Source organism: Sceloporus occidentalis, unplaced genomic scaffold (genome assembly GCF_023333645.1).
Source record: "Sceloporus occidentalis isolate IW3139 unplaced genomic scaffold, rSceOcc1.0.p SCAF_1, whole genome shotgun sequence".
In the NCBI taxonomy this organism is placed as follows: Eukaryota; Metazoa; Chordata; class Lepidosauria; order Squamata; family Phrynosomatidae; genus Sceloporus; species Sceloporus occidentalis.
Genome location: NW_028316981.1, coordinates 54,828,948 through 54,843,502, shown reverse-complemented (window position 1 = coordinate 54,843,502; position 14,555 = coordinate 54,828,948). Strand labels below are relative to the sequence as shown.

Genomic DNA, 14,555 nt, shown 5'->3' with positions numbered 1-14,555 from the left:
CCTCTTCAGATATATAATGCATCCAAGAAAGTAGGCATATGTCCATGGAAGCGCATGCGAAAATAAAAGCCAATTAGTCTTAAACGTCCTTCCACATTTCTTTTTCTTTGCCCTCCTTCCCCTTTCTTCCAACTTTTTGTTTCACAAATAAAACCATATACACCCTGAGGAAGTAGGATCAAGTCTACAAAAGCCAGTGCTACCAGCTTCTTTCTTTCAGTTAGTCTCAAAGGTGCTACAAGATCCCTTTCCATACTTACACACCCTGGTTACTCTCCAGAGTAATGTGTGACTTCCAAGCCCTAGTTTTTCTTCTTTTCTTCTCTACCACTCTGCTACATTTTAAAAAAAATTCCAAGCCTTTTGCAGTGTCACAAGGCACTGTGCATACATACACCTGTGTCACAGCATTAATAAGTAATCAGTACTCTTTGAAGCTCCAAAAGCACATATTTAAGTGCCAGCTCTTGCCACGTTTTCCTGCTTGGGGAATTCTATACTTAGATCATCAGCTCAAGGAGATCCTCTTTGCAGCTACCCATGCAAATTCATGATTAACCCTTTTGAAAAACAGTAGGCCATTTCTGGAATGTGCAGCAAAGCTGGGGTATTCAAACAGAGGGAAAGGGCCAGTAGCAGGATGCTACAAGAAGAAAAAGGTCTGCTGCAAAACCAGACAACCAAAACAAAAGCGAAGGATGAAGAAAGAAGGAGGGTACCTTAAGCACAATTACAACATCTCAACCTTATGAAATCTTAGGAAATGTACCTTGGTACTTGCAAGCCAGCTTTCTGATAATGTTAGACAACAGTAGCAGAGAGATGCAAGGTGATCAGATGTCATAACCGCAAAGGAGGACAAGGCACTACAAAATGTAGGACATTCAAGAAAATTGTAATTACAGTTTTCTGTTACAAAATAAAAGTTAAGTCGTGTTCAAAATGGAAATCATTTTGGAATTCCTCCTGGACAGAAGGCTGAAATGTAGGACATGTTCTTGGAAAGGAGATGCCTTGTCACTCTGGAATGGTGGGGAGGAGAGAGATGTCAAGGCTCAGGAAAAAAAACCAGAAAAAGTCAGGGGAAAAAGTTTTTTTCTCCATTTTCCCCCCAGAGCCTTGAAAAATTTGAAAAAAAAATGAAAAAATTTAAAATTGAAAAAAGGAAGAAAATCGATTATAGAATGTTTTATTTTAGCACGATGAATAAAAATTTTAAGACAAGGTGTTTATATATTCTCCAGATCATTTCTAAAAACTATATACAGTATCAGATTATTCTAATTTCTGTGCACTGAATGAGGACAAGCAAGTTTTAGGTTACAAAATGAACTCTCCAATGGAAGAGCAAGATGTATTTCTTCCTTTGGAGGGCACTGAAAAAGTCTGGTCTCTGTTTGGAAACAGTCACACTAAATCAAGAAATAAACTTGACATGTGAAAAGGTAAGGAAGCTTGTTTCAGCCTGGGTAAACCTTCGGTTTTTAGAAGTCAATGATAACTGTGATGATGACAAACATAACAGAAGCAGAAGCAGAGACTGAAACTGATACTGATAACTAGGGCTGCATCCACACATCAGGACAGGTCTCAAGGAGATGTCTTCCACTTCAGTTGGCACAGCCTTGCATTGTACACCTTTCCTCCTTTCCTGACCAGAGTCATTGCCAAGCTTCTTCAGGATCCAGCAAGCTGCATATTGATCACTCTGTGGTGCCCAGACAGCAATGGTTCACACATCTGCTCCATCTATCCCAAAGAGAGTATGTTCAGCAACCATGCAGACCAGTTCTCTTCACTCTGTACAACATCTGAGTCAGGCACCCCAGACCCAAAACTCTCCACCTGTCAGCTTGCCGTAGATATCTTATAGATCACGATAGGAGAGATTATTGAGGCCACATCGTTTGGCCATGTGGTCCTATCAGTACAATTGGAAGAAGTTACCTCCTTACTTCCATTGTCAATTGATGCAGCTGAGGCTACTGTCACACATGTTAGACTTTCTATTGTCTTTGTCAAATTGAGATCTCTGTCTTTGATTTGTTGTTACTTAGCTAACATTTCAGCACATTTTATGTTTCTTGGTAAGTCTTCTTGTTTTACACATCCTCTGGTTAAAAAGTTTTTGAAAGGATACAAACACCTTAATCCTTCTGTTGTTGGGGCCAACACTTGAGTGGGTTTTGGACTTGATGCTTGGCCAGCTCAGTGGAAGACCCTTGAGATGATGGCAACTTGTGATTTATGGCTGCTGTCCTGGAAGACTGCATTTTTGGTTGCCATTGTGACTGCTCAGAAAGCTGGCAAGCTTTGTGCCTTCCAGGTGGATGAGTTGCCACTTCAGTTCCATACACATAGGGTTGTATTGATACCCAGCATCATCTTCCTGCTGATGGTGGTGTCATCTTTTAATTAGAACCAAGACATTGTTTTACTTTCTTGTTTCAAAACCCCACTTTGGACTGTGAGAGGAATTGGCATCACCTTAATATAAGAAAGGCTTTAGCTTTTTATGTGGACAGGACAGTAGCCTTTCATACCTATCCCAGAGTTTTTGCTACTCTGTGTCAAGGAAGAGACTGCCTATCTCCTTGCAATGCTTTTTGAAGTGGGTAGCAATGACTACCTGGTTGTCCCACCACTCCACCAGGGCTGGTGCCACCTCCCATGCTTCCCTGGTTGGTATTTTGATCAAGGACATTTGCCATGCAGCTACTTCGTCCCAGCCTATGACTTTTATTTCACATTACAGAGTGGACCCAAGGTCTCAGATCAATAGGGTGTTTGACAAGGCTGCATTTCATTCATTCCTTACTTGGATGAATTGTTGAATTCTACTTCTGTAGTGTATTGCTGGATGCCTTTAGATCCAGCCTTATTTTGGTACATGTTTTACTGTTTCAGAGATTTTCTCTTCCTTTGAAACTTTACTGATTCTGTCATTTTGTTGTATGACATGAAGAGCAGGTGGTTGTTATGCTTATGATTGTGGGCTGTATCCATATTTGTCAGTATGATTGTTTACACTGACACTCCCACCTCCTACTTCCTATAGCTTGCTAGTCTGCCATTTGTGTGAGTCACAGAGACCACAAAGACGGACAGGTTGCAAGCCTGTAACTGTAATTCTTCATGTGGACATCAGTGAACTGACATAACCCTGTCCGTCCTCCCCTTGTTGTGTCATGCTGGTTCACATGAATGGCTGCATCAGCATCCTGTGGAACTGGCGGGATCCAAGAAGAAGCCCCTTATATAGGGCTGCTACTTCAGAAAACTATGCTCCAAAAAAGGCACATTGCAGGTTCAGGAGACCCTGTTTGTGTGAGTTCACAGATCATCACTTCAAAAGCTTGCAACATGTAATTGTGCATCTTGGTTGGTCCAATAAACGTATCATTGTTTGGATGTTATTGGATTTGCTATATGGCCAACACGGAGTTGAGATAAGGTGCTTTTGGGATAATTAATCAGTGGCACTGAAATTCATTGAGCCAGCCCAACATGCTTGTGTCTGGATGCCACCACACAGACTACATGCATAAGGCAACTATGCAGTTCAGAACCAGCTGAAGACTATGATTTGAAATATGCAAAACTCTAGAGATAATGAAATCAAATAATCATGGAAAGAATCTCTAAGCACATATATGAAAAGAGATGCCCACTGCTACCCACTATCTCAGATATTAATCATAGGTTTTGGAAGGCTGTACTCTGCCTAGGAACAGACAAGTGTACCTGTTTCCAACTCATGCCATTTTTACCTGGTTTTGCTCAAAATTAAAGTCACTTCAATCTGCAATTTTTAAAAAAAATCTTCTCAGCATAATAGATAAGTTAAGAAGTTAAGCCACTAGATATTATTTTCCCTCCAAATACATACTTGAATGCATATTTTTCAGCTCCTCAGGAGACTAGAACACAAACCAATAGATTCAAATTGAAAGACAGGAGAAGCTGCCTAAACATTAGGAAGACATTCTTACCAGTAAATGGAACAGAGTGCCTTGGAGGGTCGTGGAGTCTCCTTCTTTGGAAGCCTTTAAACAGAGGTCATCTCTTGGGACTACTTTAAAGGTGTGCCCTGCATGGTAGGGGCTGGACAGGATGGTTCTTGTGGTCCCTTCCAACCTATGGTTCTATAATATACTAAATTTTACATTGCATATGCTTTAAGTACAGGGGACTGTATGGCAGCTCGTGAAGGCATACAAAATCCAGTGTAGCTAGCTCTGTTCTAATCCATAGATTAGCCTCAAACTGGTAAAGCAATTACATATAGCAATCAACAGTGATTGAAGTCCTCACACATTCATAATTCAGCCATCAGAATGCCAATACTTGGCTGGAAGAAGTTACAGGGTCAGAACTGCCATTTATGAAACAGTGCCTCTAATTAAAATACTGGGCTCATTTCATGTACTGGAGAAGTACTAAATTGGCCAGTGGGTGTTCTCAGGTATTTGGAAGAATTCCAGCCATTTAGAAGGACTAACAAACAGACAAACAATCCTGCAGTTTGAAGCTTGATAAGAGGAGCTAATTAGACTGAACTGAATTTTAATAATGTGTAACTCCCTCTACTAAAAAGCAACAGCAGAGCAAAAAGAAAGAGCAGAAGGTGATCAAGTGAAATTAGACAGCTCATGTTACATTTCAGGAGCAGGTGTAATGTGGCCTTCCAGATGTTGTTACACTGAAATTCCCAATACCCCAAGCCAATATGGCCATTGATCAAGGATGATAAGATTTATAGTTGTGAAGGCCTCAGGTCCCCCCCCCCGCCCCCAGTGTACCATATAACCAAATGTATATCAAGAGATGTATAACCAAATGTATATCAAGTTTTCCTTGCCTAAGAAATCTCTATGAAATTCACTGGGTCGCCATAATGCCTGGTGTGGGACCTTTCCCCCCAGGTAGGATGAGAAGTCATAATCTGCATCCACAACTGTGAATGGACTTGGTCTCATACCTAGCAGGGACCATAGCATAGAAACCTCATCACATGATAGTCATGCAGGGCCTGAAAAATCCACATAAGCACTATATATTATGTCCATATACTGAATGAGCAGATATGGTCTCCAGGGCTGCACCCTTGCAATAACCCCCACATAAATGTAAAAAAACCTGAAAGCCAGTTCCTCCGTGTTCTTATTTTTACTAATGTTTTCCTTCTCTTTCTCATCCAGTCTCTCCCGATCTTTTTTCTCCATCGCACAGTACATGCAGCAAGGAAAAAACATCTATGTATTGTCCTTTCAAGATCCAGTCCACTCGTCTGAGCAAGATGATTGCCCAAGGGCATAGTCAGATCTCTAAAAGGCATGTCCCTGTAAGCTACGACACCTTATGTGCCAGTAGAAGGCTGCTGTCGGTTGCCCTGAATGCCATAAGGCCACCACTGTGGATAAGGTGCTTGGTAAGGCATCTGTGAGCCATAACAAGGGAGGGGCATTTGCACAGGGTCCACACACCTTCCCTGAGGAATGGGAAGCCTGCCCCCTCACCCTGGACATCCTTTCACACCCTCAGTGCTCATCTTAGCCTGACTAGGAAGCACTCCATCCTTCCAGGGCACCCTTAAGAACCCAAATCCTCAGTATGTGTGTTTCCAGAGGATCTAGGAGTGTCTGAAACTCATCTGGTGGCTCCAATGCAAAGCAGTTTCACTGTTGCCACTACTGATAGGAGGCACACCTTCCTCCTCACCCACCACTACTGCAGCCAGATCCTCCACCCAAATGTGCTTTTCCAATGTTTTTAAAGGAGACAAGGCAAATGTATTGAAATTATCCTTGTCCCACTTCTTATCCTGCCCAGGATTCTGTATAGCTGACCACTTGGCAGCATGATGAAGTCTTTCCAGCTCTTTCCTGTTTAGCTATCACCGTCATCCTTCCCCCCACTCCATTTGAGGACTGAGGGGACTTCAGAGATGGGGGCTTCTTGGCTGGGCCTTTTCCTTTAGGAACTCCACCCCCTTGCTTGGATGCCATGTCCAAACTTGTCTGGGTTAGCAGAGTGAAGCTGCAGTGAAATCAACCAAAACAGTGTTAACTACGGTGCTGTTTGCGTTCTCTCTGAGATCTTCTGCCAGTGACACACACACACACACACACACACACACACGGTACTGGTACTGCCCAGTGGCTGTTTGGCACATTTAGCCTGGCTCCTCAGCAAAAGCCTGTCTGATGAGGGAGGCCCTACTAATGACACAGCTGCCATCAGCAAAGCCTCTTGCCCCACAGAGTACATAATCCCACCACTGTGGAAAGGTAATGCCATGGTAAGAAATATAATTTTCCTTTTACTATTTAAAGAGGAGAAACAAGTCTTCAGTAGACACTTATTTAATTTGGTCTGCTTTCTCTGTCTATCCTGGCACACCCTCCCATGTAGTGTTTTGAGATGAAAAGGTATAGAAAGCAGAGTAAATCTTTTGGGGTCTAATACCACTGTGCAAACCTGAATCTCATAAGGTCATGGAACAAAAGTAGCTTGCCATATTCATTTCTTCAGCTCAGGGCAAGCCTTTAACTAAGAATGCAGGGCCATGGAAAGAAAGGAATCCAGTTTGGCATGAAAAACCACTGTGGGAGCTGAGCAGGAACCACTACAGCCTCCTCTGCTCAAGGCAGGTGGAGATCCAAGGGGTAGCCAGACTTGGCATTGGTTGAGAAAGGTGGTGGTGGAAGTAACCACTTGATATATGAAAGTAACCTCTACTAGAATGCTTTAAAAAAGAGGGGAGACATTGTAATCAGAAGCTGTTCCGAATATTGAAAAACCAATCAATGGGAAGAAGAAACAGAGTGAATGTTGATAAATAAGTAACAATCGTTTTTTCATGGCTGTAGGTTTGCATAGATTTTATAAAAGTAAGTGAGAATAGTCACTTACATTAGTTGGAGCACCTGGCCTACACTTACTTCCAAAGATGTTATATCTTAATTTAGATCAGGGTGGGCAACTGCGGCAATGTTGCCTTTATTTGCCTGTGATCAAGATCTGCAGATGGCACTCCAGGTGGTGATGGGGTGTGTGTATGAGATTCTTCTTCAGCAGATAACTCTGTAGGGCTGAATTGGTACTAAGTTGTACTTAACATTTGTACAAAATGTGCAAACATAAGGTGCAGTTATTACCTTACTTACATTACCTTATGTTTTGTGTTTCATTCTGTCTTGTTGAGCAACAGATGTAACTAGGAATTGCCCTAAGCCAGTGCAGTGAACTGGGCATCACAGGCCCCAAGTTCTGACTTGGAAAGCCATTTTCTATGTTCCTTTGCGTCGCTGTGCAATTCTACTAACATTGGGGTTCTACAGTTCACTGTAGTGGATGCAGAGGCAAACTGGCTGTTACTGAAAATCAAGGGAATTTCTCTCATCAGACACCAGGCTAGAGATATATGGTTAGAACGGAGCGACATATCACTCCCTCCCCTTTTTTTGCCTTGATCAGCTAAACTTTGAATGGCAAACACAAGGCAACATTGCCAGCAAAGTTGGCAGCCAACAGCTATGCCATTTCTCTTTTGCCTAGTAGCCGTGCCAGTCCCTCCAAGTGTACTGCCCCACAGGGTATGCACCCCCCTCTGGGTTGTCACCCAGTGTGATCTGCACCCCCGTCGTGATGCCTCTGACAATACAAATAGGGATCTACAGATTGCAGACCTGGGATAGTGCAACCAGTAGTGCTTTCTAGGCAAGGCACTATCCCGCTCTGCAGGCCATATTTGCAATGGAAAAGGGCTGCCTGCCAATTGTTCTTATTAAGAGAACACTTGGCCATTATTAAGTATGCAAGAGAACATCCTGGTTTGTGTATTTTCTCCCCAAACACAATATACTTCTTCTGTATCTGGAAGGGAATCTTTGGCTCTCCAGTTGTTTTGGATTTTAAAATCCCACAATCCCCAGACAGCTTAGCCAATGGTAAAGGATTACAGGAAATGTAGTCTAAAGCATCTGGAGGATCAAAATTCCCTAGCCCTGTTTTTAAGTGTTTCTTGAAATACTTGATTCATCTCGCCTTGCTGGTTCTTACTCCTGAAGTCAGAGTTCAGAACTGTACCTCTGGGTTCCTCCTCCCTCCTAAAAACCTCTAGTCTTAAACAATAAAGAACACAAATCTACTGGCTTGTGAGGCACTGAATTTTCTCTCCTCAAACTATTCCTTTTTATCCTCCTGTGACCATTTATTTTCACACTTACAGTTCATGCAACCCATGAAGTTAGATATAAAAACCCTTCAGCAGTAATGGGGAGAAAATGCAGTGTTGCATGTTGTGAATCTTGAGGCTGCTTCTTTTTTTTAAAGCAAGCCTCTCTGGTGTCTTTAATTATTCATGTTGGTTTAATGCTGTTCCTATGAAGCCCTGGAGTGAAAGCCACGGAAGTGGAAGTGCCTTCACCTACTTATCAAACAACTGGAGCTCAGAAAGAAGCCACTGGGCTTTCTCCTTTGGCCATATTTCAACAACGGATTTTACAACCTTGACCAATCTCAAGGGAGGGACACTTTTTCTGGAAGTGAAACAAATCAGGCTTCCTCTCTTTTTAAATACTTTAATAGAAACCCAAGGACAGAGAGAAAAGTCTTTCTTTACAGGATCACAAGCACTGAAAATGTGGAGCGAAAACAGTCTCCTTCAATCTGTTTTGAGGAGATGAACTAACCAATGATTTATCTCATCAGATCCCAAGCTAGAAATAAAAATATAGTTAGAATTGAGAGACTTGTCATGCAAATTTTCACACAGCTGGGAGAACCACAATCCTGCACCACCTGTCTTCCAGGGGTAAAATGCAATGTTCCCTTTTAAATTCATTGTATTTTTATGCCAACTTTCAGTCCAAAGTTGGCTTATTAAGCAGTTGGCATCCATTTAAAATATGATACAAAATGCTGCGGGAGAAGCCAACCCATCACAAAGTTTCTTATGGGACAATAGGCAAATTGCTATCACAGGGTGTATCTACATTTGCCAGAATACTCCAGGCTGCCCCCCAATTTTCCCCTGTTCTCCTGCTGTGTGTGTTTTTTTTTTTTTTGATTCCACAGCTAATGATGGGAAGCTGTCGGCCCCTGCAGCCCCAACACTGCTGCTGACATCAGAACAAGGTGCCCAGTTATACTATTGATACTGAGTACAGTATCTCATTCTGACCCCAGAGAAACTTGCACCCACAGCTGCAGCAATGGGCTGCTTACAGGGAACACAAGTGACAAGGCAGCCACTGCCACTGCTATAAAGACAGCCAAAAACACACAGCAAAAAGTGAGTTATTTAAATGCTGCTTAGGGGGAGGAAGCTCCAAATTGGATGCAGGAGTTGTGAAGACAGCCCAGACCAGTTCAGGATTTTGGCCCGACATCATGCAAACAGGACACAGTGAGCCTGAGGGGAACTTAGGGTAAGTCACCCATGTAGATAAGCTCACACTCCAGCCAAACTCATAATGCTGGGGTAAAGATAACATTTGATGAAACCTCTGTGCATTAGGAAAGAGCCCAAGCAAATGAGATAGGTATCAAAATATACAACTGCTAAAGAAAAAATAACATCTAATGCTATACTCACTTTCCATTATTAACACTTGACGATTTTAGGCCCATGTTTTCTTTGTGATAAAGCATTATGAATACCTGATATACAGTATGTGAATATGCTTATTTGTATGCATGGGAACGGTAAATAGACAGACAGACAAACAACAATAAGCAAGCGAGAGAGAATTACCATTATCTCTGGAGGGCTTTTCATGGGGGTTCTTAGCTTTGCCCTCCTCAATCACTGATTCCCCTACATGGAAAGTGACTATCTGAAGAAGAGAAGTCATTGTTCACATGGTGGTGTTTCCATGCAAGCAAAATCCCTGAATTTTACAGGTTTCTTTGTCACATGGAGAACTTCTGCATGCATAGGAGGTTCTCTTCAGGTTTGTGTTCATTAATGTGTGGTAAGTCACACTTAGAGCTAAAGAAACATACACAGACAAGAGCAAGACAAACCAGCCTTATAGCATTCGTTAATAGAAAGAATAAATGAGGCATGGCAAAGGCAGATCTAATGAAATAGACTCTTTATTGTCTCACACATGCTTATATATTAAGCTATTAAATATATTATTATACTGCCATTCTGGAAAGCTTTACATTCTCTTTAACAAATATCAAAGGGTGGTGCCAATGTAAACAAAATGGGACATAAATAATCAGAAGAAAGATCTTAAAATTGCTTTGCAATACGGTTACACCAAAAGGCAAGAAAAATATGTTCAATAAATATAGAATCCCATAATCGCCCTCCCCCCCCCCCCCGGGGTCCCCTCCCTGCATTTAAAGAATGTGATTTTTGATGAAAGGCTGAGCAGTATTTGCCCACCTCATCTCCCCCATTTTGCAAAGGGAAATAAATTAAATGCTATCAGACAGTTGGAATGCTGGGACAATTCACTGAGGATCTTGAACTCAAGAGGCGTAACTACTAAATGTAATCATGCTAGTCATCCATTCTGATTTTATCCAGCACACTGAACAATTTGAGCAAAGCTGTTACTGGGAAAGGCCAACCTGACTTTTTATTCCAGAAGTTAGTGACCTTTCCACTGGCAATAAAATTGTTTAAAAAATCAAAGAAAGAAAGAAAGTCCTTTCACTGGATGTAACCCAATATTGTATTTTATCAACATTTCATTAATTTCCTGTATTTATTTCACTTTGACTTTGCTGGACTCTTTTCATCTTTGTGTTTATTTTTATTCCAGTAATTCAGTGGCAGAGTAATTCATATAAACAATAAAGATTTATAACCATTGGCTTGCTGAATTTAACAGATATCATGAAAAAATATTTCAGATCGCTAAGAGGAAGACTGAGGAACAGAATCAAATCTCCAGCTCAACTCTTCCCCTTTTATTCATGGAACTTCCACTTCTAATAGAGATTATTTATATTCTGACCAGGGGTGAGCAACCTGTACCATCCAGATGCTGTTGGACTGTAAATCCAATTAACTCTAGACAATGTAGCCACTGCTGAAAACTATGCAAACTGTAGTCCAGCATCATCTGGAGGGCCATGCTGCCCACTTCTAGGCTGCCCAACCTAGGCTCTCCTCACTGCAACATCAAACTTTGCTTTGAAATATGTCTTTGGTGAAACGCCTAAGAAGCTAACACATTGGCTGGGTCATTCGTTTACAGTTCCTGCATAATAGACCTAGTCAAATGATTCTGAAGTTGCATGTTCCTTTAAGAGGTTTGTCTTCCTTAGCACAAAATCAGCCTCCAAATTCTCCATCGTTTATCAAGGTAAGGCATTTAATTTTGTAGCTCCAAACTGTTACATGCTGCATAGATTTGTATGTGCTTGGGCCTGAGGGAGACTCATTTAGAAAATCAACATTGCTAAGGAATGCTCTGGTGTATTTCAGAGCAGAGGTGAAACATGACAAAATGCCTCAGCACCTCTGGGAGACCCCAAATGGAAACAATGTCATACGTACTTACATACAGATGATATTTGATCTTCTGGAGATATCCAGACCAAATTACTCAAGTTCTGTCACTATATCTCTCTGGTATTATGAACTGTTGACCTGTAAAATCTGAAACATACACATACCTCCCTCCTTCCATTTAATTTTAGCTTTTCCACAAAGCATTTAACAAAGATGTATGTCTAGCTTGGCAGACAGTACCTTCTGATGAGCACTAACTCCACTTTTGTGATTGCATAATGCTACCTAGATTCTAGTTATAATGAAAAGGGTTCTTGTCACAGCCATGAAAAGGAAGAAACAAATCCTTAGCTTCACTTGTGAATACTTATTAGCACATGGAAAGTTGATGTTAATGAGTTAACCACATCTGCCAGGTTAATGTGTTCACTAAAGTTAATCTACTAAAGCAATTGATTTAACAACTAATAGTAGTATTACCAGAGGGACAATTTTATTCCAAAATGAATCTCATTTATTTCCCTTTAAAATTTGTATATTTAAGTACATAATTTTAGAACGGCAATACAGTACAGACTTCCTGCATGATCTTGGCTAGTGTTAAATGTTTCCATGCTATACCACACCCCATCTCTCTCACATTCTTACCTCACCCAGGTAGAAGATGCCAAAATACTTTCTAACATGACATTCTTGTATTAAAAGTCCACCAACCCATGGCAGCCTTAAGGGACATCCCTTAGCAAATCTGGTATTTTACTAAATTCAAAGGAGAAATACTAGTCAAACTGGAATGGACATTATGCAGCCCAAACTGCTTCTCCATTCAGCCCTTCATTTAATTTTTATGTGAGCACTGGAGAGAAAGGACACATCACACTCTGAGTGTGAGCTTTGGGGGGTAGGGGGAGTATATTTTAGCTCTGTCCACTTAGTTCCCACAGCTAACATCCCCCAAACCCTCAACCAGTATGTAGCACATCTGTCCATCATGGTAATGCAAGTTACCGAAGGCCAATCTGAAGAGCTCATAACTAATGCTGGTTTGGTTGAGGATACTTCTATGTACTTCCCCTGCTGCTCTGTATGAAAGTATTAATTACTCCTTAGGTGTTATTCACAGAGAAAAAGGATTGATAGTGCACCTCCCACTATAGTTATCTTACCACTCTTGGCAACCATAAAAATTAGCTTGACATTGCCAGTTACAACTTCTGCTGTCAACAACTGATTATCATTATATGTTTACACTTGTGTATTAGCTCCATGCAGTCAGTACAACAAACAGCTAATGCTGTGATTAGCATAGTTGCATGGGGACTAAAGTGTCTATACCCCAATGGATAGAAGCCAGAATTGTCTGGTTAATAAATTGTGCAACATACAGATCATGCCATGTTAAATATATGTATATATTTAAAAATGATATAAAATGTTTTGGCAGTGGGTAGTGAAAAACTAGAATTAAGCAGCATGACAGTTCCTCCAAACTCCAATGGATATTAATATCTGCAAAAGACTAGTTTCTGCTTCAGGAGAAAAGATCCATGTCCCATACACACATACTCAATGCCAATTTCAATTAAACCTTCAGATTCAGGGAAACCATAGAAATGCCACTACTGTACCTGGAATGGGATAGAAAAATGTATCTAAAGTTCTTGCTAAATCTCCATGTTTAAATAAAGCAACAATAAAGGAGGAAGTGGCCAAGCATTTTACACTCGACACATTTTGAGCCATGCATCCTGGTACAGCACTGTACTTTAATAAGTACAGCAGAAAATGTGAAATGAAAAGCAAAAATGTGAGTGAACGTGAGCTTCTGAAGAATAAGGGGTCTGAATTGCTGGGTTTTTGCTCTGCCCCTGTTGTGAAAGTCTGGAAGATAAGGCTGCAGGATGATTAAACACAGCCATTTATTTCTGCAAGGTAAGTAGCAGGAAAATCTAGTTACCACTGCACAAACACCACATCCTTGTAGCTCTGTAAAAGTGTCTATCTATTACCTTGCTTACCCTTCATAATATGGACCACGAAGAACAATCTGATTTCGTTCTAACCAGACATTGCCTTGAATTTACATTGCTTTAGTCTCCTTGCTGGAAGCTCTTGTGCCAATACTCCGCATATTGCACCAATTTTCAATTAACATCACCAGTCTATAATATTGCATGTATTAAATAATAAATTAATTAAATCAGGCTTTCAAGGTATCATTAACAATATTGTGTATAAACAGCAAAGATGTTAAACCTGAGCTGTGTTTGAGGAGATGATTCTTGGGAGAATAAAAGATATCACAGATATTGAAAAAGGGCAAAGAGAGGGAGAAAAAATGACGGGAGCACCGATAACTGAACTCTGAGTTGATTTTCTATTAAGTCACAGAAGAGATTGTCCCAGATTAGCATTCAAGGCCGATGCTGGCCAGAAGATTATCCAGAGCCTCCAGTTTTTGGTTAGCCTCTTCAATGGCACTGTACGTTTGTACATTGCTGGTTATGTGGAAACGGATGTCATCCACAAGAGGGATGGAGTCTGTCTCCTGCCGTTCTTCCACTGCCTCAGCATTCTCTTTCACTGCCACTGCAAACTCATCAAGCTCCACAAGCTGGAAAGGCAAGAGAGATGGGCATAAAGAAACCAGAAAAATATGGCACAGCACCTTGCACAGTGTTTTTATTTGTATTTTCAAGCAGCAGCACCTGTAAAGGAAGAATTCTGATTCAATGCACACTCTGCACCATACATATAAAAACTCTCCCTCCCTGCAAAGATGTGCACAATCAAACTATTATATTAAAATTTCAGAAGGAAGAGTAAGACAAGTGTCATACTCTCTAAAGGGTCCTTCTTCCACAAGAAGTAATGTTTTGGCCATTGACAATGATCAGAACAGATAAGGAAGAAGGCATCTGCTTCTTCACCATTCTCTCTTCCTTGTGAATAACAGTCCAACTAAAAACATTTTTTTCCAAAGCTCTCCATCATGTCCTCCAACTCACTTAGAAAAGACAACAGTACACTTACATCATTTCCCTGAAACAAAGAAACAGATTTTTAACACCTT

The 14,555-nt window shown here is 41.0% G+C and overlaps 1 protein-coding gene across 2 annotated transcripts in view; it reads right to left on the bottom strand.

Moving 5' to 3' along the window:
* Positions 1–10,086: 10,086 nt before the first annotated feature.
* The window catches only part of ABTB1 (ankyrin repeat and BTB domain containing 1), a 54,159-nt gene continuing 49,690 nt past the window's right edge, over positions 10,087–14,555 (bottom strand). For both annotated transcript variants that reach the window (XM_089521388.1, XM_089521397.1), the window contains one exon: positions 10,087–14,096. In XM_089521388.1, the coding sequence (XP_089377514.1) occupies positions 13,890–14,096 (207 nt within the window). In that variant the 3' untranslated portion in view covers positions 10,087–13,889. The remainder of the gene's footprint in view (positions 14,097–14,555) is intronic.